General features: G+C 48.6%; 1 protein-coding gene across 3 annotated transcripts in view; it reads left to right on the forward strand.

Moving 5' to 3' along the window:
• ACO1 (aconitase 1) overlaps positions 1–27,196 on the forward strand; it is a 616,249-nt gene that overhangs the window by 358,839 nt on the left and 230,214 nt on the right. For all 3 annotated transcript variants that reach the window (XM_069239660.1, XM_069239672.1, XM_069239665.1), the window contains one exon: positions 15,432–15,536. In XM_069239660.1, the coding sequence (XP_069095761.1) occupies positions 15,432–15,536 (105 nt within the window). The remainder of the gene's footprint in view (positions 1–15,431; positions 15,537–27,196) is intronic.

Below are 27,196 nucleotides of genomic sequence, written 5' to 3' on the forward strand. Positions count from 1 at the left end.
CTCCCGCCGGCACCTGCTTCCTCGGACCCTCTAACATAACCCGCACAACAGCATGGGCAATCAGTTAGTGTCAAAATATGACATTACCTGCCACAATGGTAAACAATGATGTCTTATAAATGGTTACTTCAGATTATCCCGATGCTTATAACCTTCCTTTCCAACAAATCGAGCCATCTTTGCCACGTCCTCCGATTGGCTGATGGAGGACCACCTTTTGCTTTTGCAACAGGAAGTACAGGCTTTTCTGGCCAAAGGAGCCATAGAAACGGTGCCTCCATTAGAAGTTGGTTGTGGTTGCTATTCCTGTTAATTTCTAGTGCCAAGGTTGGATGGAGGCCCTCATCCTATTCTAGACCTGTGCCCGCTCGACTAGCTTCTGGAAAAGGTCAAAATACTCTCTCTGTCTTAGGATTCGGCTGCCCTGGATCCCACAGACTTGGATGGTAGTCCAGCTGGACTTGCAGGATGCCTTCTCCCATAGTCCAGTCCCAACAGCCCACAGGCTACCAGTGATTCATAATAGATTAAGAGAATTTTGAATTCACTATGCTCCCCTTTGGCCCTACCAGTGTCTGTTGGGTATTCAAAGTTAATAGCTGGGTTGTAGCTCATCTGCGGAGGCTGGGGATTCTTGTCTTCCCCCACCTCGACAGTTGTCTGTTGAAGATGGGCCTGCCTTAATCAGTCATCTCCCGCCTCCAGACTATGGTGGACCTCCTGCATTCACTGGGGTTCTCTCTCAGCGAACTAGTCACTTCTGACTCCCTCTCAGATGCTTTGTTTCATCTGAGCCACTCTGTGCACTGTGTGTTTTTGCACTTATCCTCCAGAGCAGTGAGTCCAGGATTATGCAGGTTATGATACAGATTTGTCAACCTTTATCCTGGATTTCAGTGAGACTGGCTCTTAGGCTGCTGGGCCTTGTGGGCTGTTGGCACATCAGACTCTACACATTGGTGACAGATGTGTCACTTCTGAGTTGGGGTGACCATCTTGGAGAGGGGGAGGTTGGAGCGGAGGCAGATATGTGTAGCATTGAAAGTCTTCCATCCATCCATCCATCAAGGGAAGGCTGGTTCGGTGTTCATGAGCAACACCACTGCTCTGTGGTACTGCAACAGTCACGGCAGAGTGTGGTCTTAGACCCTGTGCCAAGAGGCCTTGCGCATCTGGACATGGCTTGAATGTCAGGACTTCTTCTGGGTTGTGCAACACCTGACAAGGTCCATAAATGCTAGGGCGTTCACTGATATCATCTTCAACTGGAGGGGTAAAAGGTCTCTTCTGCAACTGGGTAGTACCTTGGTAAGATTTATTCACTACAGGTGAGAACGTGCAGTGTTAGTAGTTTTGTGGGCTGCATTTACCAAGGTGGCTCTCACTCTGAGACATGTTTCATCTAGAGTGGAACTCAGGCCTCCTTTCCACCAATATAACTCCTGCCCGGAGTTCTCATGGAGGTAAGAACCAACCAGTCCCAAGTCATCCTTTTGGCTCCGAATTGGACACAGAGTCTGGTATCCCGAACTCCTGAGAATCCGTCCTCTGCCCCTTAGGCATGACCTCTTGTTGCAGCAACAGGGCAGGGTTCTCCACCCCAAGCTACAAACTATCCACCTATGTACCTGGAGATTGAGAGGGACCGTTAAGTGTTCGACCTCCCTCTCAAAGGATATAATGTGATCTTGGCAGCCAAGTGCCCCACAGCGAAACCAGTATATGGCTGCTGATGGGACAGATTTGTGGCTGGGTGTGTTGCAAATCATGTTGACCCAGTGTCTGAAGTTTTGTTGTTTGTGCTTCGCTAGCCTGGCAAGGCCTTGCTTTGGTCACAGTTAAAGGGTACCTTTCGGTCATCTAACTCTCCTTTCTTACAGTTGCTAGACCAACTCTCCCTGTTCAAGTCACCTGTTTAGGAATGTCTGTTTACAGCAGTGGTCTCCAAAAATTTTAATGCCGCCCTCCCCCCCCCCCCCCCCCCCCCCCCCCCCCCCCCCCACACATTGAAAAAATAAAAATCATTGGGCCCCCCTCAGAATGTTTCACACACAATTATTTTATAAAGATGGCAATCTTTAAATATGTCTAGACCTATTTAAACATTGCAGTTAAGTATAGATACCTTTTTAAAAATGCAATAACATGCTTCTGTTTAAAACAAAGGCCTGTTATCTGTATAATGCTTCTTTTGGACAGAGTCTGGTGCCCTCCCCTGGGATCACTTGAGGCCCCCCTAGGTTGAAGACCTCTGGTTTACAGGCTTGGAAGGACAGGTGAGAGTTAGCAACAGGTGAAATTAATTGGGGAGGGGGCCCTAGCTGCAGTACCCCAGGTTGGTCTCAAGAAAGGCAGATACCAACTCAGGAGCTACTATAAATATGCTGTCATTCATTTTGTACATTGAATTTCACCCAGTAATAAGGAGCATTGTTTATTTTTGTTTAATATTATTTACATATTCAGTTCCCATTAACCCCTTCGCTGCCAGGCCTTTCCCCCTGAGGTGCCAGGCTTTTTTTTGGGGGGCTATTTGGGGCAGTTTGTGCTTAAGCCTTCATAACGTTTGGTCAACATAAGCTACCCTCGCCAAATTTGCATCCTTTTTCTCCAACATCAGGAGACCAAGAAATTAGCCAAAATAAAGCAACAATTTCAGGTTTTTATTTATTTCTTTTCTATTCTTTTCCTTTCTTTTTTTTTTTTAAAGGGGAAAAAAAGAGCTGCAGAAGAAGGCTTGTGGTTTTTCCCCTGTAAATGGCACCAACAAAGAGTTTGTGGTGCTCAAATCACCATCTTCTCAGCTTTCAGGAAAAGGCAGACTTGAATCAGAAAACCCAATTTTTTAACACAATTTTGGCATTTTACTGGGACATACCCCATTTTTACTATTTTTTGTGCTTTTACCCTCCTTGCAGTTAGTGACCGAAATGGGTCTGAAACCAATGCTGGATCCCGGAAAGCTAAACATTTCTGAAAAGTAGACAACATTCTGAATTCAGTGAGGGGCCATTTGTGTAGATCCCACAAGGTTTTCCTACAGAAAATAACAGCTGAAATACAAAATAATTGAAATTGAGGTGAAAAAAAGCAATTTTTCTCTCTCCTCGTTTCCCTCTGGAACTTTTTCCTGCAATGTCAGATTTTCAAAAGTAATACACAGTTACGCCTGCTGTACTCTTCTGGTTGCGGGGGATATATAGGGCTTGTAGGTACTTCAAGAACCCTAGGTACCCAGAGCCAATAAATGAGCTGCACCTTGAAATGGGTTTTCATTCTAAACCGGGTATAGAGCAATTAATTTGATGAAATATAAAGAGTGAAAAATGGGTATCAAGCAAACCTTTGTATTTCCAAAATGGGCACAAGATAAGATGTTGAGAAGCAGTGGTTATTTGCACATCTCTGAATTCCGGGGTGCCCATACTAGCATGTGAATTACAGGGCATTTCTCAAATAGACGTCTTTGTCCTACATTTGGAAGGAAAAAAATGTAGAGAAAGACAAGGGGCAATAACACTTGTTCTGCTATTCTGTGTTCCCCCAAGTCTCCCGATAAAAATGGTACCTCACTTGCGTAGGTAGGCCTAATGCCGGCATCCGGAAACGCAACATGGACACATCACATTTTTACATTGGAAATCTGACGTGTTTTTGCGTGTGTCTAGGTCTCGTTGATTTTTCTACATGGCAGCGTCCCAAAGTCCAAAAAGTGCAGCCCTCACCATTCCAAGTGGGACGATTTTGAGAGTTAGACAAGCTCTCATGGCCCAAATGTAAAACCAAAACCCAAAATCAAATGTCCTCTTGCTTGCCATAGGATAAGAAGTTTTGTGTGCAGGGGAGAGCTAAAAGACTGTTATCCCCTTCATTTGGGGTGGGGGCATAATCATGCCCATACTGGTTGGTAGTCACTACCCACAATTACATTTTCTTTTTGATTCCCTGGCATCTAGTAGGTTTTTTGCCCCCAACCCCTGGGGAGTGGAATGGGGGTAATTCCCTCATCTGCCCACAGGTGGGCAGAACAACTTATGGCCATACCCTGCCCTTGTTTTTTTTTGTTTTTTTTTATTCTTCCCTGTTGTCTAGTGTACTATCTGCCCCCCCTCCCTTGTGTGCAGATGGGCCTTACAAAAATAGGCCAATCACCCCCTTCCCCCCCACCCCCCCCCAAGGGGCAGATCGGCCTATTAGAAATAGGCTGATCTGCCCCCAAAGGGTGTAGAAATGGCCTAAAATAAATTTGCCCCCCCAGGTTAGCCACCCTTGCCTAAGGGGTTGCTCCCCTTATATTCATAAGCAAAAAACTGGTGTCTAGTGGGTATTTCTGTCACCCGATTGCTTTGCGATCGGGCAGCAGAAATGCTCAGTCATCAAAGAAAGGAAAAGCCTTTCCTTTCCTTTGATGCCTCTCCCACCCACAGCCTGTGATCGGAAGAGAAATGATTTTGCATTTCTCTTCTGATCTGCGCTGGAAACTCAGGGGGGCGGCCTCTGATGAGGTTAGCGCTTGATTGTGCGCTGACGTCATGAGATGTCACTGGGGGGTCCAAAGGCGGGGCTTGGGGGTCGGGGCTGGGGTGGAAGCGGAAGCGATTCCCCTTCCAGCCCTGCCCATGGCAGGGGGGGAGGGTGCGAGGCCCTCGGGTGAGCGTTAACGCTTCCCCTGAGGGCCCATGCCAGGATGAGGTGGTTACGTCCGTGACGCCTGAGAGCCACGGACGAGGAGGAGACCACCTCGTCCTGGGCACCCAGCGGGTTAACTAAGGGACTTCTTAGTTTATGTGATCGGCTTCATTTAAAAAAGGTTTTGGGGGTAAAAGCAGGAAAATCCCTAGAAGAAGGAAACCAAAACTCTCTTAGGAAAAACTAAGACAAAACAATGTATACCATAGGAAAATATAGATACCTGACTATAGCTAGAGAATAGATTATTGTGTAAAACTTAGCTGTGCTTTCTCCTTTCTTCAAGCGTGGTGGTAGGCTGACTTCCAGTCCAAACCTGTGAGAAGAAAAGAGAGGATAATCAATACCATATAGCAAAAACATTTTAATCTAAACCCCAGAAGTAAAACTACCTCTATCAGTTGACCCAGAAGAGTAACATGTCTTGCATGCCAAGCAACATCGTACTAAAGAAGTCTGGGTGTTAGATCAACTCTTTTTGGGATTTGCTGGAGTAAAGAAAGGTAAAGCAGTGCAGACTAGAACCATCTCCAGGTGGATGTATTAAAATCTGCTACGCACTGGCCAGGAACCAAGGGCCAGATGTAGGTAGCAAAAAAATTGCGAGTCGGAAATTGCGAGTCTTTGCGACTCGCAATTTCCGACTAGCAAACAGATATCCAACAAGAAGAAGCGACTTCATTTTGCGACTTGCAAATGAAGTCGCACCGCAGATTGCGAGTCCGCTGTTTGCGAGGTCGCAAAAACGAACACGCAAATTGCGAGTGGGTGTCGCAAATTGCAACTGTGCCGCAAATTGCATGCAGGTGCAGCAGAACACTCTGGAAAACACTTCCTGGCTCTTGATGATGACATCACAGCCATGAAGTTTACAAATACACCTGGGAGGAGGGAGGACCACACCCATTTCCAACTGCTGAACAACCAACAGGAGGAACAGCAGCAACAATGGAGGAATCAGGCAGAAAGAGGAAACTCTAATTTTCTGAAAAGGAACTGGAGGTGCTGACCGATGAATGCTGCCAGCACCATGATCAACTTTTTGGAAGAGCAGCCCTCAGTGTGCCTGAGTTGGACAAAAGGAGGATTTGGACGGAAATCCAGGAGAAGGTGAATGCAATTGGGGTGAGCCACAGGAGCATAGACAAACTGAAAAAAAGATGGTATGACCTGCGCTCCAGGACCAAGGAGAGAGTGGCAGAGCGCCTCCGGGAGATGAGGGGCACTGGAGGAGGCCCATCTACTGTCCCACCACCCACACCTATGGAGGAACGAGTGCAAGAGACCCTGGAGCCAGAGGCAGTGTCTGGAATAGGAGAGCTGGACACGTCAGCGCCAGGACCATAAACCAGTGAGTACCATGAAACATGCATGTACACCCATATCTGCCATACCCCCACCCACCTAGTACACAGCAGCATGCACAACCAAAATAGCTCCATTTCAGAGTAGCAACCACCCGAATGGTACATTATGGGCAATGTAGTCCAGTAGGCAGCTGATAGGCAACAGTTTATTAGGAAGCATACAACAGATGGTAGATACTGACAGTGTGTTCCCTATGTCCCACAGGTCTCCCACAAGACACCACCACCAGCCACACCATCCAGGGTGCAGAGGTCAGCCACCAGGCAGCACAGGACCCAGGAGCAGCCACCACAGGGACCTGCACCACTCGACCACAGTCCCCTCCAGATTCACCAGTGGCCATAGTGGAGATTGACCCGGCACCCGGTCCCAGACCACAGTGCCAGCCAACAGGACACTGATGCTCCACTGCATCGCAGACAACGTGTCCATGTCCCTGCATGCCCCAGGGAGATGTAGGGGACTCCTCCATGTCCGCCGCCAAGGCAGCACTCATCGAAGGTCAGCGCCTGCAGACAAGGCAAATGAGACTGATATCAGGGGCCATGCGGCGAATGGAGAGGAATCAGACAACAGGGCTGGCACAGGTCCTCACAGACCTTCAAAACCTGAACAGTCATGTAGGTGACCTTGCGCTCTCCATCAGGCAACTAGTGACTGAACTTGTTACGGAGAGAGAGAGAGAGTGCAAGGCGCCATGAACGCCAACTAATCCACCGTTTAGACCGCATGGCTGCCTCCATCGTCCGCCTGGCTCTGAATACTACAGGGCTGTCACGCCGCACAGTCAGTTTACAGGCCGACATGGGCCACTTTTCCAGCGATGTGGCTCGCGGCCTGGGACAGATAAGCCACGCTGTGGACATGATGGAGGCAAGACAGGTGGCTAGGGGCGCGGCAGACACGCCGCAAGATAGTGAGGAGGGCTCTACTATCAGTAGTGCATCTGCCACAGACACCAGGGTCTTGCGTAGTGGCAGTGCACCGCAGGGATCTGCAGACGCTCCAGGCACTAGCCATGCTCGGCGTCCCAGGCGTAGGATTTGAGCTACGCACTTACGAACAATTGAGGCACATGAGGTTAATGCGTCCTCATAGCAGGTGGACATTTACAGCCCCTGATCAATAGTTCAGTTCTATAGTTTTTTGGTTCACTTCATTAAAGTTCTTGTTTATTACACTTCACACCTGGGCTCTTTGTGTGTGACATTCGTGTGTGTGGTGACAGGCAGCACATACCTTCCAAAGTATTGGTTTGCAATGTGGTCCCGTCTCTGTCTGCCTTGATTTGCAATGTTTCTATCCCCATGATGGCAATGTGGTAGCTCTTCCTCGTCATCCTCCGAATCTGGGTCTTCAGGGGTGAGATGTAGCCCACGTCTGGTGGCAATGTTGTGCAGTATAGCGCATGCGCCAACGATCTTGAATGCTGTTATTGGGGCATACTGGAGGGCACCTCCACTTCTGTGGAGGCATCTGAATCTTGCCTTCAACAGTCCAAAGGTCCTCTCTATAACATTTCGGGTCCTCCTATGTGCACTGTTGTATCGCCTCTCTGTCTCATTGCTGGGTGTTAAGTACGGGGTAAGTATCCATGGTCGTAGTGCATAAGCACTGTCACATGTTTGGCAAAAATGAACAATGTTAGCTGGGCATGGATGGGTTCCACACTGACGTGTGTGTATGTCTGCAAGGTGTATTCAGCTATCCCTAGGAGATATCCGTCTCCAAACTCCCCACGTTCTAGGCGTTGGTGTATCCCACTGTTCCTGAAAATGTAAGAATCATGTGTACTCTCTGGAAATTTGGCTACCATGTCAGTGATGACATAATGGGCGTCACATACCACCTGGATGTTCAGTGAGTGGGTACACTTCCGGTTGCGGAACAGATATTCCAGATTTGCAGGAGGGCAGATTTGTATGTGTCCCGTCTACACACCCTATTACATGCGGAAAGTTGGCAATCCTGTAGAATTCCAACTTGGTGCTGTTGATTTCTGCCTCATTCATGGGTAGGTATATGTATCTGGACATGTGTGTGAGTATGGCATCTAGGAATGCTCTGAAGAACCGTGAGAGTGCACTTTGAGATACCCCACCTGCCACAGCAATGACCACTTGATAGCTTCCCGAGGCCAAGAGGTGCAGTGAGCATAGCACTTGCACATGTGTGGGGATGGCGCTGCCACGCACAGTCTGGCGTTGAAGCTGCAGATTGAGTAGATCTATTAATTCTAATATTGTTGCACTGCTGAGTCTGTATTTATCATATATCTCCTCCTCAGTTTGTTGGAAAAGTGTCTGTCTGGTTCTGTATATCTTCTCCTGTCTCTGGCTCCTCCTCCTCATCTGCTGTGCGGCGTGGGCTCTCCTCCTCCTTGCTATCACATATATCTCCGCCATCTTGAGTCACCCAGGTGCCTTCTGGGTCTCCTTTTATACTTTGGTTCTAGTTACCACCTGCTCTGAGTTAGTGGTAAATTGGGTGTGCAGGATGGGCTTTTTGCGACTAGTCGCTATTTGAGAGTGCCTTTTTCATATGGTTTGCGACTCGCAAATTGCGACTTCCTATTTGTGGGTCGCACAATGGGGTCGCAATTTTTGCGAGTCGGTAATGGCTCGCGGCGCAATTTACGATTCGGAAATGCATTTTTTGCATCGCATTTCCGATTTTGCGGGGTCACAAATTGCGATTCGGGCCTTTTGCGACTCGCAAAATTTTGCTACATCTGGCCCCAAGTCCTTGAGAGTTTGCGGACTCATTCCACCAGGGCCAAGGCTGCAACAACGGCAGCATTTCAGTCCTGGATATCTGTCGGGCAACGATGTGGGCATTGGTGCACACATCTACAAAATGCTTTCTAGACAGTCAGGTCTGGCGTGATAAGCATTTCACCTGTTAAGTCCTCCAGGACTTTCTAGTGCAAACAGTTTGCAGACCCACCTTTGGGGAGACATTGGTTTGGTATCTGTTCTTAGGTAAGGAATCTGCAACTAGAAGTCTCTATCCGTTCAGAAAAAGTTACTTACTTTTGCAAACACCTTATCTGGTAGAGACTCTAATTAGCCACAGATGCCATACTGACCCTCCAATCCTCTCTGTTCTGGGATGTGACTTCTACCTGAAGAGGTCCTTAAGGACTTTACTATGGCTCTGTATTTCTGGTGTGGAGAAAATGCTCATGAAACTAAGTTCAGTGTGCTGGGGTAGCATCTATATAGGCATGACACGTGTCATTTCTGGCATGGATGATGCCACGTGGAGCCGAAAAATGCCTCCTACTTGTGCACATCTGGACTGATTAGAAGAATTTCTAGATCCAGTCTGATCCTTGTGGAATATTCTAAGATAATGAATCTGCAAATAGTCTCTACCAGATAAGGCATTGCAGAAGGTAAGTGACTTGTTTATTAAGGTAGAGAAATCTAGTGTAAGACAAAGGGAATTGACCCGATACCTTTTCCCCACCCACCAAGGGAAAGTGTTTCAGAGAGAACACTAAGTTTATACTTTTCTTTGAGTTATCAGGTGGACATTAGCAGCTTGTTACAAAGGGAACCATTGTTTTGCTCAGCACACACAAATATTGTCTAGTGGATGCTTGTGCTCACTGTAAGGAAATGCCTCCTTGGCATGGTTACCCACTGACTTTTTGCCTTTGCTGATGCCAAGTTATGATTGAAAGTGTGCTGGGACCCTGCTAACTAAGCACCAGTGTTCTTTCCCTAAACTGTACCTTTGCTTCCACAATTGGCACAGCCAGCCCTGGCACTCGGATAAGTCCCTTGTAAATGGTAGCCCTGGTAGCCAGGGCCCTGGTGCCAGGGACGGTCTCTAAGGGCTGCAGCATGTCTTATGCCACCCTGAGGACCCCTCACTCAGCACATGCACACTGCCTCACAGCTTGTGTGTGCTGGTGGGTAGAAAATTACCAAGTCGACATGGCACTCCTCTGAGAGTGTCATGCCAACCTCACACTGCCTGTGGCATGGGTAAGTCACCCCTCTAGCAGGCCTTCCAGCCCTAAGGAAGGGTGCACTATACCACAGGTGAGGGCATAGTTGCATGAGCACTATGCCCCTGCAGTGTCTAAGCAAAACCTTAGCCATTGTAAGTGCAGGGTAGCCATAAGAGTATATGGTCTGGGAGTTGGTCAAGCACGAACTCCACAGTTCCATATTGGCTACACTGAAATCTGGGAAGTTTGGTATCAAACTTCTCAGCACAATAAATGCACACTGATGCCAGTGTAAAATTTATTGTAAGGGAACCCAGAGGGCATCTTAGAGATGCACCCTGAATACCAATCCGACTTGTAGTGTGGGGCTGACCAGTTTCTGCCAGCCTGCCACAACCAGACGAGTTGCTGGCCACATGGGGAGAGTGCCTTTGTCACTCTGTGGCCAGGAACAAAGCCTGCACTGGGTGGAGGTGCTTCTCACCTCCCCCTGCAGGAACTGTAACACCTGGCAGTGAGCCTCAAAGGCTCACCCCCTTTGTTACAGCACCACAGGGCATCCCAGCTAGGGGAGATGCCCGCCCCTCTGGCCACTGCCCCCAATTTTGGCGGCAAGGCTGGAGGAGATAATTAGAAAAACAAGGCGGAGTCACCCACCAGTCAGGACAGCCCCTAAGGTGCCCTGAGCTGAGGTGACCCCTGCCTTTAGAAATCCTCCATCTTAGTTTTGGAGGATTCCCCCAATAGGATTAGGGATGTGCCCCCTTCTCCACCGGGAGGACGCACAAAGAGGGTGTAGCCACCCTCCAGGACAGTAGCCATTGGCTACTGCCCTCCCAGACCCAAAACACACCCCTAAATTTAGTATTTAGGGGCACCCCAGAACCCAGGAAATCTGATTCCTGCAACGTGAACTAAAAAGGACTGCTGACCTACAAACCTGCAGAGACGACGGAAGACGACAACTGTTTTGGCCCCAGCCCTAACGGCCTGTCTCCTGACTCAAGCCTGCAACTAGCGACGCTTCCAACAGGGACCAACGACCTTTGAAGCCTCAGAGGACTTCCCTGAATCCCAGGACAAAGAAACTCCTGTGAGCAGCGGCTCTGTTAAACAACCAGCAACAAATTGAAACTTTTCTACAACTTCAAAGACCTCATTCTTCCCGCCGGAAGCGTGAGACTTCACACTCTGCACCCAACGCTCCCGGCTCGTGATCCAGAGAACTAACACTGCAGGGAGGACTCCCTGGCGACTGCGACCCCGTGAGTAGCCCGAGACGACCCCCCTGCACTCCCACAGCGACGCCTGCAGAGAGAGAATCCAGAGGCTCCCCATGACCGCGACTGCCTGTAACAAGGGACCCAACGCCTAGACCAAGCACTGCACCCGCAGGGCCAGAAGGAACCGAACTTCAGTGCAGGAGGGACCCCCAGGCGACCCTCTGCCTAGCCCAGGTAGTGGCTGGCCGGAGAAGCCCCTCTGTGCCCTGCCTGCACCGCTAGAGTGACCCCCGGGTCCCTCCATTGAAACCAATACAAAACCTGACGTCTGCTTTGCACACTGCACCCGGTCGCCCCTGTGCCGCTGAGGGTGTATTTTATGTGCCTACTTGTGTTCCCTCCAGTGCTCTACAAATCCCCCCTGGTCTGCCCCCGAGGACGCGGGTACTTACCTGCTGGCAGACTGGAACCGGAGCACCCCTGTTCTCCATAGGCGCCTATGTGTTTTGGGCACCTCTTTGACCTCTGCACCTGACCGGCCCTGAGCTGCTGGTGTGGTAACTTTGGGGTTACCTTGAACCCCCAGCGGTGGGCTGCCTATGCCCAGGAACTGAGACTTGTAAGTGTCTTACTTACCTCACAATCTAACGAATACTTACCTCCCCCAGGAACTGTTGATTTTTGCACTGTCTACTTTTAAAATAGCTTATTGGCATTTTAACAAAAACGGTATGTTATTGCTCTAATTCAAAGTTACTAACTTACCTGTGTGGAGGACCTTGCATTTTATATATTTACTTAAAATCTTGAACTTATGGTTCTAAAAATACATTAAGAAAATATATTTTTCAATATAAAAACCTATTGACCTGGAGTAAGTCTTTGAGTGTGTGCTCCTCATTTATTGCCTGTGTGTGTACAACAAATGCTTAACACTACCCTCCTGATAAGCCTCCTGCTCGACCACACTACCACAAAATAGAGCATTAGAATTATCTAATTTTTCCACTATCTTACCTCTAAGGGGAACCCTTGGACTCTGTGCACACTATCTCTTACTTTGAGATAGTATATACAGAGCCAACTTCCTACACTCACTATCACATTGATTTAGGCACATTCTCGTGGTCTGAAACTGAAACGTAACTTTGTAGCCTGGTAATTAGTTCTTGGAGAGACCATTGTAAATTAAATTACAAATGTCTAGAGATTCTCTGACCACATGCATCGATGTTCAGTAGACATGAGAAGGGGTGATCCTAGCATAGCCCCACAAGGAGGTGCATGACTGACATGACACATTTCTGATGTGTTTACTGTGATTGAAGAAAAACATTTGAATGCATGAGAGTTGATTCTACATGTGACCACCTGTTTTGTGCAGTTTATCTTGTTAGGCTTGTGTGCCCTACGATGTACGCTCCCAGCTTCTAATACTTAAACACATCTGATAGAGACTTCTAGTTGCAGATTCCTTACCTCAGAATTTTCCACCAGGCGTCAGACTGGATCCGAAGATTTTTTTCTTCAAGCAATACCTTTGCCTGTCAGTAGGTGGCGTCTGTCGACTCTGCGGGCGTCGTAGTCGCCGTGATGACTTTGGGAGTAGTACATAGACGCCGCTTCAATGCAGTGATGTAAGTTATTTTCTTTCCGTGCCAAGCGCTGATCCGGAGAGAGCTACCCTGGTCTCTTTCTGACCGACTTCAACACTTTTGTTGAGTTTTTGGTGACATTTTTGGTGTTTTCGAGGATGTCCCCGAAGACCGGTTTCAAGCTGTGCGAGGACTGTTACTGCATGATGTCGGTAACTGATCCGCATTGGGTCTGTTTGTGGTGCTTGGAGCTCGACCACGACCCAAAGTTCTGCTTAGAGTTCTGCTTAGAGTTCTGCTTAGAGTGCCGGGCCATGCACTTGAAGGCCTTGAGGGAGTGGTCCCTCAAGCTCATGGCGGCCCGGCGGTCGACTCCGCGTAGGTTTCGGTCTCATCAAGAGGATGGTCCGGAGACCGTTCGTGGAGCCACCACCATTCTTCGTCCTCCAAGTCTTCGGGCATAGGTAAGAAGAAGTCGGATCGGTTCCATTGCCATTCGACTTCGCCCCCTCGCTCAGCTGATGAGCCTGCTCCTGGGTCCGCTGCACGCTTCCCCGAATTTCCGGGAGCCGGAGCGACCCCGCCTAATTACAGGAGTTCTATGAGGCCATGCGCCTAATTTTTGAACGGATCGATACAGCGCCTTTGGGCCCAAGGGTTTCGACCGAGGGGCCTTCAGGTTCCCACACCCGGTGGCTTAGGCTCCGGCCACCGAGGTCCACTCTGGATCCGCACCGACGCCGATCGTACCACTGAGACCTTCCCCTGCACCAGTTCGATGTCGACGCTCCCGATGTCGTTAGTGGCCACCATTGACGTGGACCCGATCCTTAGCAACCCGATGACTGACTCGGATCGGTGTCGGCCGACGCCACCTCAGTCTTTGATTGGTCCTACTCACCACAGGTCGGATTTGGACCCTTTTCCTTCTGGGTATGAATTTGTGGAAGGATTGGAGGGGTCCCTGGACCCTTATGAATACCAAGATGACCCATCTTTGGACTGGGCACAGGACTTGGGTGAGGCCAGTGGACTGGACACTTCTTCAGACGCTGGCATGCTGTCTCCTTTTACCGTGGCTTTCAATAGGTGGAGATAATGGTGTATTTCGGAGGCCTGTACCGACTCTAGAATGAAGTAAGGAATGTATCATGTTTGTTGTGTCCATCTTAGAGTAGGGACTGTGTTTTAGGATAGATGGTGAATAGAAGCCCTAGATGAATTGGAGGCTTTTATCTTGTTGGCCTGGCCAGCCAGCTCAGTAGACTCCAGATGTTTTTATTGATGTAAAAACAGATGTTAATAGGGGGTTATAAGGGTATATAAAATGAGTGTTCCAGAGATTTTGAGATGGAAACATGCATTACATATATTTTTGTACTCCTAAGAACTACGATTTGTCACAGTGTCCCTGATAGCAGCTACATTTCTTTGTAGAGCCTCTTCATTGCACAGGCTGTGGTAGATATTGAAGATGTGCTTTGTTGGGGTGCCTCTTGAATGCATTTATGCTGATGAACAGAAGCTGCTGGCTTTTGTATACCTCCATGAAGGCAATGAACTTCATTCTGGTCAGCTGCTAGCTGACCAGAATATCCTCAGAACAAAAGCCAGGTTAGTGAGGAAATGAATTGGCCTCTGCTTGAACAGAAAGAACTTACCCAGTCACTTGATGGATTAGAGACTTCAAAATTACTAAACTGGCATAGTCATGGCCAAAATACGGAGTGCCACCAAACAGCACTGCTAAGCCTCCCCTTCTCTCATTCAGCATAATCACTCCAGTCTTTCAAGGCTCTGGGATCTTTTCATTCTGAAACCTCAGCTGGAACCTCCTCTTCCTCAGAAATGTGGTCTCGTTAGCTGTTAGTTTTCGTGATGAGTTTCCATTCTGTTAATATTCAAAGCCAAAAAGAAGCAAAAAGAGCAGCTATGTATGAGGGTCTGAAACCTGTGCCCTTACATCTGTGAATAAAAGTTGCTAACTCACTATGCAACCCTGTTGTGGAGTGTCATCCTACCTAAATGTCAACTAGATAAGAAATTGCAGGAATAATAAGTAGGCTAAACTGATTGAAGGGCAGTTAAGTTGCCTTGGTGGACTTCATGTTTATATGGAAAATACTAGGATAATTCTCCTGATCTCCCCTGCTTAACTTTAGCAAAGAAGAACCTTTACTTAATATTGGGGAAAATTCTAACCTTAAAGGGATTATTGCATGCAAGATTGGAGAGATGGCAGCACCTAATTGAAGAACCTTTGACTAATGATAAACATTTGATGTTTTTCCCTTCCCGTACCAAAATGAATAACTTTTAAAATGTATTATGCTACAGTGTTTCAGGATTGCAATGTTGATATCTGTTTTTTCCTTACGTTGATATGATTATTTTTTATTGTAAAGGTTGCTTGGGAAGGTCACCCTTTTCTAATGTATAACTCAGTCTTAAGTGTTCTAACAACCTGTGAAATGCTATTACTAGACGATGTATCTACGGTTTCTTTAGTCATTGAGCATGTACAGTGTTTAATATAACATTGTTTGGTTTTAATGTTAGATGTAAATAAAAGAACCTTACTTTATTTCTTTTCAGAAAGTAAATGAATCCTGGAATAACCTGTATGCTCCATCAGATCAACTCTACACATGGAATCCTAAGTCTACATATATTAAATCTCCACCCTTTTTTGACAACTTGGTATGTGAATATGTTCTCTTAGTAACGTTTTTTTGTCTTGTCATACTGACAAGAATGGGCTACATTTTAATGCGCGTTTAGTTATTGCTATGGTTCTTTGGGTAAGTTCTTTGTGTACTGATAACGTGCTCTGTCTTCCATTGTTGAATCATTTATAATCCCTATATATTCATGGCAGTGGGCTTTGGTGTACCCACAATGCTATGGGAGCATCTGTTTTGACAAATACACATAGTGTTGTACAAACAATTTTTCTAGCATTATTTTGCATGCTATGAAATAATTGTTTGGCCTATCTGTAAAATACAGTATGACCTAAGGCCATTGAACAATGTTTGTCCATCTAGCTTTTATAACTGGCTGAGGATACTGCAGTCTGTCAGTTTGTTTGAGATTTGATGGATTAGACTTATGTTGTTGTCTTTGCAGAATAGGGAATGTGAAGGAATACTACTACAGTAGTTCACGGTGCTGCATTGTAGCCAATGTTTAATTTTCCGTGGTGCAGTGCAGAGATCATCAGATTGCTCAGTTACTGCTTAGTGTGTGACGTGTAGGAAGCTGGCCTGGTGTGTGGTGGACACCTATGGTTTTATCACCCTGTACCAGGTATCCCTTATTAGTGAAGTGTAGGCAGTGTCCAGGAAGCCAGGGTTCTCTAGAGGTAGCTGTGGATGAGAAGCCAAGACTCACCTAGGAGACATGCAAAGCTTATGCAAAACCACTATAGTCACACAGCACTATCACACTTGAAAGAACCACACAGTGCTACAAATATAAAGGTACTTTATTATGGTAACAAAAATGCTAGAGCGCTACTAGGCAGCCCTCTCAACTGGAGATAAGTAAACACACTAATTATATACACATTAGCAATCAGTACGGAGCATTAAGCATTGGCAAAACTATTAGAAAATAGTGACGGTCCTAGAGGAGGGCCAAACCATAGACTAAGAAAGTGGAATGTGAAATACAGCACCCCCACCCGAGAATGTGGAATCGGTAGAGGGGAGCTGGAGGAACGACGAACCCAAAGAGGTGAGTACCAGTGATGACCGACACCTCCCCTCCCCCCACCCCTCCAGCGACCAGAAGAGCAGAGGTAAATACCTGGTTTTCCCCAAAGCCAACAGCAGGACTTAAGAAAAGGATTGTACAATTCCCAAACCAGACTGCAAGAACCCAAAGGTGGATTCTGGCAGAAGAGGAACTGCAAAGGAAGGAGACCCAGTCAAGTACGTGATGGAGTGTCCGGTCGTGACAGGAGCCACTAGCCACCCTGCTGTGGATGCAGGACACGGGCAGACAAAGAAGACCAGCTGTGCAGCTCTGGAGAGGAAGATGAGCCCCTGAAGTGATGCAGATGGTGTCCCACATCAGCTGTTGGGTTGTTGTTAGTTAATTGTGCAGGAAAAAATAACTAACAAGCCATGGCAAATGCTGGAGAATAAAAAGAACAGTTGCAAGGTTGAAGAAGACCAACAAGTTCCAGGGGACTCAACCCTTGGAGGAGAGTCCGGGGTGACCCTCCCAAGTCTGGCATGCCAACAGAAGCAGATGCAGCCCCACAGGCAGCCCACTTGCAGCAGGCACAGCAAGTTGCAGTGAGGTTCACGCAGCACATCTGAAGAGGAGTCCCATGTCGCTGGAGCAGCAGAGAAGAGACTGGGCTTTGCAGGAAGAGGTGCTGGGGACCAGGGCTATATGAAGCTAAAGATCTATTGGAGCAGAAGCAAACAAGTCTTGGTAGCTGTAAGAGTTGTGGTGCTCAGGGGTGCTGCCCTGCAAGGAGAGGCAAGGGCTTACCGTCTCTCAAGTTGGTCAGCTGGCAGAAAGGACAAAGGGAACTACTCCAGACCACAACCTGTGATGCAGATCCACGCAGCCATCCGTCGATGCAGCTGGTGTCTGCAAATACAGGAGAGGGACTTCTTCACTCCAGTGGAGATTACTTCTTACTTCTTGGTGCAGGCTTAAGTTGCGCCAACATCGGAGGATGCACAGCCGGGGAAATGTTGCAGTTGCTGGAAGGAGCCGGGGAAACAATATTGCAAAGCGGATCCATCGCTTGAGTTGCAGTTTCAGTTCCTGAAGAGTCCAGTTGCAGTTTCAGTGGCCAGAAGGTGAAGTAAATGATGCAGAGGAGTCATGCTGGAATCTTGCATGTCGAAACTGAGGACCAACCCAAGAGGGAGACCTTAAATAGCCCAAGAAGGGGTATTGGTTTCCTAGTGAGGTGACCACCTATCAGAGGGGGCTGTGATGTCACCTACCTGACCTGGCCACTCAGATGCTCCCAAGAACCTCTGCGCATCTTGGTTTCAAGATAGCAGATCAAGTGGCCACCTGGAGGAGCTCTGAGCGCCACCCCCTGGAGTGGTGATGGACAGGGGAGTGAGTCACTTAGCTTTCCTTTGTCCAGTTTCATGCCAGAGTAAGGACTAGGGGTCCCTGGAGTGGTGCAAAAAGGTTTATGCAAGAAGGGCACCAGTGTGCCCTTCAAAGCATACCGGTGGCTTTGGAAGGCTACCCCTCCAAAGACATGTAACACCTATTTCCCAGGGAGAGGGTGTTGCCTCCCTCTTCCACCGGAAATCCTTTGTTCTGCCTTCCTCTGCCTGAGATGGTCAAGCAGCAGAAGGGCAGAAATGTGTCTGAGAGTTGGCAGCAGCCCAGGCTGCCCGGAAAGACTGGTAGGAGCAATGCTTGGGGTCCTCTAAGAAGCCCACAGAGTGCATGGAACCATACAATCAATACTGGCAACAGTGTTTGGGTATGATTCCGACACATTTGATACCAAACATGCCCAGATTCGGAGTTACCATTATGTTGCTGGACGCAGTTAGTGACCTGTGTCCAGTACACGGGTAAAATGGCTTTCCTGCACTTACCAAGTCCAGTGCAATGGGGCTGGAGTTTATAGGAGCACCTCTGCTCATGCAGTGGTGCCCTCACACGCATGTATCTGCACCCTGCCCTCTGGGCTAGGAGGGCCTACCATAGGGGTGACTTACAGTGACCTGTTGTGAAGAGGTGTATGTGCCTTTTCATGCAGACTGCAATGGCAGGCCTGCAGACACAATTTGCTTGGTCTCTCATGGGTGGCATAATACATGCTGAAGCCCATGGGGGTCCCCTGGTTCCCCAATGCCCTGGGTACCTAGGTTCCATATACTAGGGACTTATATGGGGGCACCAGTATGTCAGTTGTGGGGTGTGCAAGGTCCTAAGCAACCAAACTTAGAGGGAGAGAGGACAATAACTGGGGTCCTAGTTAGCAGGATCCCAGTGAAAACCGTCTAAGCATAATGATAGCAGGCAAAATGTGGGGGTAAACATGCCAAAAAGAGGGTGCGTTCCTACATCATGGCCTTAAGCGAAAACAAGAAAGTCTCCTTCTTAAAGATGGACTGGACAGTACATTAGAAGTTACTGGCTTGCTGCCGGGTTATTTTTAAATGCAGATTGCTAGTGGGTTTGAGTCTCTCCATGTATAGTTTGTTTATTAGAAAGATTAGGAACTGTAATACCTGATGGTGAGCTTCAAAGGCTCAAGCCTGGTGTTACAGGTTAGTGGAGATGCCCCCCCCCCCCCCCAAACCCCCTGGACACAGTCCCCACTTTTGGCAGCAAGTCCAGAACAGCCCCTAAGATGTCCAGAGCTGATGTGACCCCTTTCTTAGAAAATCCTCCATCTTGGCATGGAGGATTAGGGAGATGCCCCCCTCCCCAAAGGGAGGAAACACAAGGAGGATGTAGCCACCCTCTGGGACAGTAGCCATTGGCTACTGCCCTCCAGCCCTAAACACACCCCTAAATGTAGTATTTAGGGGCGTTCCTGAACCCAAAAACAGATTTGTTACGACCTATCAAAGGACTGCTGACCTGAAAACACTGCAGAGAAGGAGGAGATGACAACTGCTTTGGCCCCAACCCTACCGGCCTGTCTCCAGATTAAAAGAACCTGCAACAGGGATGCAACCAGCGGGCCCAGTGACATCCGTCCAAAGCAACAAAGAGAAACCCTCTTTAAAGGGACTCCCACCTCACTCCTGAAGCATGAGTCCCCAAAACTCTGAACCAGACTCCCCTGACACGTGTCCAGAGGAACCAACACCACAGAGGGGACCTCCAGGTGACTCCAGCGACAGGTCCACCCTGAGACTACCTTCCTGCACCCCCCACGACGACCCCTTCAGAGAGAATCCAGAGGACCCCCCTTACTGCGACTGCCCAGTAACAAAGAACCCTATGCCTGGAAGAAGCACTGCACCCACAGCTCCCAGGCACGAGAGGAACCAACTACCGGTGCAGGAGTGACCAGTAGGCGGCCCTCATCTTTGCCCCATTGGTGGCTGGCCCGAGAAGCCCCCCTGTGCCCTGCCTACATCGCCAGAGTGACCCCCAGGTCTCTCCATTGATTCCAATACAAAACCCAACGCCTTGATACAACACTGCACCCGGCTGCCCCTGTGCAGCTCAGGGTGTATTTTGTGTGCCTGTTTGGGGGGGGGGGGGAACACACACACTCTCACACACGCACACTCTCACACACACGCACACTCTCTCACACACACACACACACACACACACACACACACACACTCACACACACTCTCTCTCTCTCTCTCTCTCTCTCTCTCTCTCTGTCTCTCTCTCTCTCTCTCTCTCTCTCTCTCTCTCTTTTCCTCCCCCCCCCCCCCCCCCCCCATAGGTGCCTCTGTTATTTGGGCCCCTCTTTGACCTCTGCACCTGACCAGCCCTGTGTTGCTGGGTGTTTGGGGTTGACCTGAACCCCCCAACAGTGGGCTCCTTATGCCCCGTAGTAAGTGCTTTACCTACCTGACAAACTAACCTCCACTGACCTCCCCCAGGAACTGTTGAATTTTGCAGTGTCCACTTTTAAAATAGCTTATTGCAATTTTATGCTAAACTGTGTACATTACTGTTTTCATTCAAAGTTCTGTATTTACCTATGCCAAGTACCTTACAATTTATGTACTTACCTGAAATCTGAGTCTTGTGGTTCTAAAATAAATTAAGAAAAGAATACTTTTCTATATAAAAACGTATTGTACCTGGAGTTAAGTCTTTGAGTGTGTGTGTGTGTTACCATTTATTGCCTGTGTGTTCCTCAGCCCAGGGCTTCTAGGTCTGAACCCCTTTTGCCCTTTAATGAAGCCCTCATTAATGTTCTGCTGGGGACGTAGTCTAAACCACAGGGGCTCCTGTCAACAGGACAATGTCCAGCAATTGCTTATTGACATGCCCTTCGATGGCACCCATCTCTTGGGAGACAGAGCAGATTCCGCGCTCAAGCGCTTTAAGGAGTCCCGGGCTATGACTTGGTCCGTTGGTCTCACAGCTGCTCCTCTCCCCTCTCACTCCACTTTTTGCTCCTTTCGTGGCTACTGAATGGGGCCCAACTGCATCCATTTCCATCCATCCACTGTGCCGCGAATGCTGCCCAGCCTCTGAGTGGCCGAAGAAGCAGGATCCAATGTGCCCCTGGATCAGGAAGTCAGCGGTCAACCCAGTCCAACAAATTCCCCCCCCCAACCCTCCCAGCAGCCTCCAGACCTTCTCAACTGTCTCTCTATCTAGGGCCAGTTGGTGGCAGGATTCTGTCACTTGCCCCACTGGGAATCCAACACAAAGGACAGGTGGGTTTTGCAAATCGTCCAAAGGGGCTACTCTCTCCCCTTAGAGACTACCCCTCCGGCCATGCCACTATCCTACAGTCGGATAACAGAGGATCACTTGGCACTTCTCCTTGAGGAAGTTTCGTCTCTCTTGGCCAAGAGAGCCATAGAAAGGTTCTGTGTGCCTGAAGCAGGTCCTGTTTATCCCAGCTACTTTCTGGTGCCCGAGAAGGACAAGGGCCTTTGCCTATCCTAGACCTCCAGTCCCTCAATCTCTTCTTCAGAAAGTAGCCGTTCAAAATGCTCACTCTAGCTCAGATCCTATCTGCCTTGGACCCTGGAGACTGGATGGTAGCGTTCGACTTGCAGGATGCCTACTTTCACATTCCCGTCCTGCATGCTCAGACTTTACTTGCAGTTTGTAGTAGGTCACAAGCACTTTGTTTACCGTGCTCCCCTTTTCCTTACCAGTACCCCTCAGGTGTTCATGAAAGTGATGGCAGTGGTCGCAGCTCATCTGCGCTGGCTCGGGGTTTCAGTCTTTCTCTACCTCAAAAACTGCCTGCTGAAGGTGAGCTCGCCTCAGGAGGTCGTCTCCCACCTTTAGACTACAATGAATCTCCTGCATTCACTATAAACATGCTGAAATCACACCTGACTCCCTCTCATCAGAGGTGTTCTGGATACAGTGTAGTTTTGGGCCTGTCCTCTTGAGCGGCGAGTCCAGGATATTCCGGCTATGATACTGATGTTTCAGCCTTTGTTCTGGGTTTCAGTGAGAGACTCTGAGGTTGCTGGGCCTCATGGCATCCTGCATCCTGCTTGTCACACATGCCAGATGGAATATGTGGGCTCTGCAGTGGGACCTGAAGTTCCAGTGGGTGCAGCATCAGTTGAATCCGTCCGACATGGTCCAGATATCTGAAGGAACTGCACAAGATCTGCAATGGTGGCTTTCGAAACGTAATTGAGTCCATAGCAGATGCCTCTTGCTTCCCCAACCAGACCTGACAGTAGTGACGGGTGCGTCACTCCTGGGATGGGGTGGCTACATGCAAGACGTGGAGATCAGAAGCGTCTGGTCTCCGGCTGAGTCCGAGCTCCACATCAAATCTGGAGCACAGGGCAATTAGGCTTGTATTGAAAGCATTCCTGCACCCTATCAAAAGAAAAGTGGTGCAGGTGTTCACAGACAACACCACCGCCATGTGGTACTGCAACAAGCGGGGTGGGGTTGAGGACCCTTTGTCAGGAGGCTCTGTGCCTCTGGATATGGCTGGATAGTCGGGCCATATCTCTGGTGATTCAACATTTGGCAGGCTCTCTGAAAGCCAGAGCAGACAAACTCAGCGGTCATTGCATGGTCAATTACGAATTACGTCTACAGCCGGAAGTGGCGCAAGGTCTCTTTCAGCAGTGGGGAGAGCCTTGGTTAGTTCTGTTCGCCTCTGCAGAGAACACGCAATGTCAAGTGTTTTGCATGCTTGAGTTTCCAAGGCGGCTCGGTGATGCTTTTTATCTCGAGTGGAACTCTGGCCTCTTATATGCCTTTCTGCCAATACCGCTTTTGCCCTGAGTTCTCAAGAAGATCATGAGCGACCGAGCCCAAGTAAATCTTGTGTCTCTGGACTTCGCACGAAGAGTATGATATCCCGAACTTCTGGGCATGGCTATTGATCGTCCACTCAGACTGCCTCTTCAGGAGGATCTTCTATCGCAGCAGCAGGGGACCGTTCTCTATCCAAACTTGTCCAGTCTCCGTCTGGAGATTGAACAGTGGCAGTTTACTGCTTTTGACCTTCCGCCAGAGGTTTGTAATGTAATCTTGGCAGCCAGGCTTCCCTACACCACAACGGTATATGCCTGTCGTTGGAACAAATTTGTGGCATGGTGTACCAAGTCTTAATCCCTTTTCTGCATATCTGTCTGAGGTTCTTTTGTTTTTCCTCTCTCTTGCCCAGGAGGGCTCTGCTTTGGGCACCCTTTTAAGGTTATCTGTCTGCCATCTCTGCTTTCCTCAGACTACCAGATCAACCCTCCTTGTTTAGATCTCCATTGTTAGGAGATTCCTCAAGGTTTTTACTGTAGGAAAGTACCCTCTTTTTGACGTGGTTACCCCATTTTCTGCCTGATGTCAGTGTGCCTGACTGTGTTCACTGGGATCCTGCTAACCCGGACCCCACTGATTATACTCTCTCTCCTCTAAATATGGATGTTGGATACTGTTAACCCAGTATTTCACCCACAATTGGCATACTGGTGCCCCCTTATAAGTCCCTAGTATATGGTACCTAGGTTCCAAGGGCATTGGAGTTCGAGGGAATCCCTGTGGGCTGCAGCATGTCTTTTGCCACCCATAGGGAGCCCATGCAAAGGTTTCTGCAGGGCTGCCATTGCAGCCTGCGTGAAAAGGTGCATGCACCCTTTCACTGCAATTTACACTTCACTTACAAGTCACCCCTATAGCAGGAACTCGAGCCCTGAGGGCAGGGTGCAGAGTCCTTGTGTGCGAGGGCATCCCTGCACTAGCAGAGGTGCCCCTACGACCTCCAGGACCATTTTCCCGGGGACACCATTTTACGTGTGTACTGGACATAGGCCACTACCTATGTCCAGCTACATAATGGTAACTCCAACCATAGGCATGTTTTATATCAAACATGTTGTAATCATACCCAAGGCTTTTGCAAGCATTGGTTGTATGATTCCATGCACTCTGGGGGCTCCTTAGAGGACCCCCAGTATTGCCATTCCAGCCTACTGAGATTTTCCATGCAGCCCCAGCTGCTGCCACCTCTCAGAGAGGTTTCTGCCCTCCTGTTGCTTGAGAAGCTCAAGCCCAGGAAGGCAGAACAAAGGATTTCTTTTGGGAGAGGGTTGTTACACCCCGCTCCCTTTGGAAATGGGTGTTACAGGCTTGGGAGCGGTAGCCTCCCCAAGCCACTGGAAATGCTTTGAGGGGCATTTTTGGTGCCCTCCTTGCATAATTCAGTCTACACCGGTTCAAGGACCCCCAGTCCCTGCTCTGACACGAAACTGGACAAGGGAATGGAGTGTGACCTCTCTCCTGTCCATCACCACCTCATGGGTGATGTTCAGAGCTCCTCCAAAGGTTCCCTGGGTTTTGCCATCTTGGATTCCAAGTTGGCATTGAACTCTGGGAGCATCTGAGTGGCCAGTGCCAGCAGGTGACGTTAGAGCCCTCCCCTGATAGGTGCTTACCTGTTTAGGTGACCAATCCCACTTTCAGATCTATTTAGGATCTCTGCTTTGGGTGGTTCTTCAGTTTCGGATTGCAGGAATCCTCTGCATCCTCCACTTCAACTTCTCACCGAAGAAACAGCATCTGGACCCTTCAGGAACTCTACAAACTGCAACAAAGAAGCCAAGACAACTTCTGCAACATTGTATCTTCAGCTCCTGCCAGCAACTGTTTCCCAGTCATGCATCCTCAGAGGACAGCCTGTCTTCAGCCTGCACCAAAAGAGCAAAAGAATCTCCCTTGGGGTGAAGGAGTCACTTGTCTGCTTTGGCAGTCACCTACTACAACAACTACCAGCTGCGTGGATCCTCTCTCCTGACGAGCTGCTTGGATCCTGCATCACGAGTGGTGGACTGAAGTTTTCCCAATGGTCCTGATGTCCTACTGTCCAGCTTTTGTGGTAAGAGCTTGCCTCTCCATGCCAGACAATACCCCGTGCACTGCATGTTTTGCAGTTGCCAAGGCTTGTTGGCATCCTTCCACTAAGTTCTTCGTGCACCGTGCAGCTCCAGCTCCCATCACTCTATGCTGCGACGGACATCTTCCTGAGTGGTTCTCCAGCGGTGTGGGAACCTTTGCCGTAGTGCTGTGTGGGCCTCCTTTTGCACCTTCTTTGTCCCCGTGCTGTGAGACTCCTGTGTGTGCTGCCTGGTCTTCTGTTGGCTCTGAGTTGCGGAGAGCCCCCTCTGAGTCCCCCTCCTGCTAGAGTCCACCAGGTCCCTCCTGGTTCCAGGCAGCGCCATTTTCCGCTAACTTTGCGTGTGCCAAGGCTTGTTGGCGGACTCCAGCGACACAAACCAGACACCAATCATCCATCCGGCATGGGACATTATCTGCACCAACCAGGAACCCTCATCAGTCTTCTTGGGGGCAGTATTGACTGTTGTTCTTCACTGGTGGTTCTTCTTTTGCACCTTCATCTGGGTTAGCAGGGGCTCCTGTTCTCCCTGGACTCTTCTGTGCTTCTTGGACTTGGTCCCCTTCTTCCACAGGCCTTCAGGTCCAGGAATCCACTGTTGGTGTCTTGCTGTCTCTTCTGGTTCTTGCATAATCTTCTTTCTTGTGTTTGTGTGCTCTGGTAAAGTTACTGTATTTTACTCCTACTTTCCTGGGCTCCTGGGTGGGTTCTATACTTACCTTTGGTGTTTTCTTCCACTCTCAACGACCCTCTACACACTACACTTGCCTAGGTGGGAAACCAACATTCGCATTCAACTTTCTTAGGATAAGGTTTTTGTTCCCCCTAGACCCTTTTCAAACTATTGTGATTTTCACTGTTTGCACTGTTTTCACAACTTTTTTTGTATACTAGTGTATATAATGTGTGTATTACTTACCTCTTAAGGGAGTATAGCCTCTATGGTATGTTTGGCATTTGTGTCACCACAATAAAGTATATTTATTTTGGTAACACTTTAGTGTTTTCTTTCATGTTTATGAGTACTCTGTGACTACAGTGGTATTGCATGAGCTTTGCATGTCTCCTAGAAAAGCATTGGCTGCTCAGCTACCTCTAGAGAGCATGGCTTCAAGACACTGCCTACATTTCACTAATAAGGGATAACTGGACCTGGTATAAGGAGTAAGCACCATAGGTACCCACTACAAACCAGGCCAGCCTCCTACACTTAACCATATGTTTCTGCCTACCCTGTCCATTTTGCCCCAGTGGGATTTGCACTTGGTACTCGCTTTCTTCGTATGCTGTGTAGGAAGCTGGCCTGGTGTGTGGTGAGCACCTATGGTGTCATCACCTTATTCCAGGCCCAGGTATCCCCTGTTAGTAAAGTGTAAGCAGTGTCTAGGAAGCCAGGGCTTTCTAGACATACATGTGGATGAGCAACCAAGACTTATCAAGGAGATATGCATAACTTATGCAATACCACTATAGTCACATAGCACTTTTGCACATGAAAGAACCACACAATTTTACAAAAATAGAGGTACTTTATCATAGTAACACAAATACTAGAATTCTGTTAGGAAGTCCCCCAACTGGAGGTAAGTAAACACCCTATTATACACACATTAACAGTCCGTAAAAAGCATAATAAGAAATAAGCATTGGTAAAAGTAATAGAAAATAGTGAGGGCCCTAGGGAAGGGTCAAACCATATATTAAGTAAGTTGAATAAAAGAATTAGAGATACAGTTCCTCCCCCCCGCCCCCTCCAACCAAGGATGTAGAGTCATTAGAGGGGAGCTGGAGGAAGTAGGTGAGTACCAGAGTGAGCACCAACGACCAGGAGAGCAGAGGTAAGTAAGTACCTCGTTTTTCCCAAAACCAACAAGAGGACTTGGGAAAAGGATTTTGCAAGACCGAAACCAGACTGGGAGAACCCAAAGGTGTATTCTGGTAGAAGATGACCTGCAAAGGAAGGAGACCAAGTCCAGTTTGTGATGGAGCATCCTGTCGTGGCAGGAGCCACTACCCACCCCAAGCCATGCCACACCTATTTCAATGGGGAGAGAGTGTTGCCTCCCTCTCCCACAGGAAATCCTTTGTTTACCCTTTGAGCTGGTCAAGCAGCAGGAGGGCAGAAACCTGTCCGGAGGGTGGCAGCAGTAGGGGCTGCTTGCAAAACCCTAGAAGACTGGCAGGAACAATACTGAGGGTCCTCTAAGGAGCCCCCAAAGTGCATGGAATCATACAACCAATACTGGCAACAGTATTGAGGTATGATTCTGACATGTTTGATACCAAGCATGCCCATGTTCAGAGTTACCATTATGTAGCTGTGTCCAGTGCATGGGTA

The sequence above is a fragment of the Pleurodeles waltl genome, chromosome 1_2 (genome assembly GCF_031143425.1).
Source record: "Pleurodeles waltl isolate 20211129_DDA chromosome 1_2, aPleWal1.hap1.20221129, whole genome shotgun sequence".
Lineage (NCBI taxonomy): Eukaryota > Metazoa > Chordata > Amphibia > Caudata > Salamandridae > Pleurodeles > Pleurodeles waltl.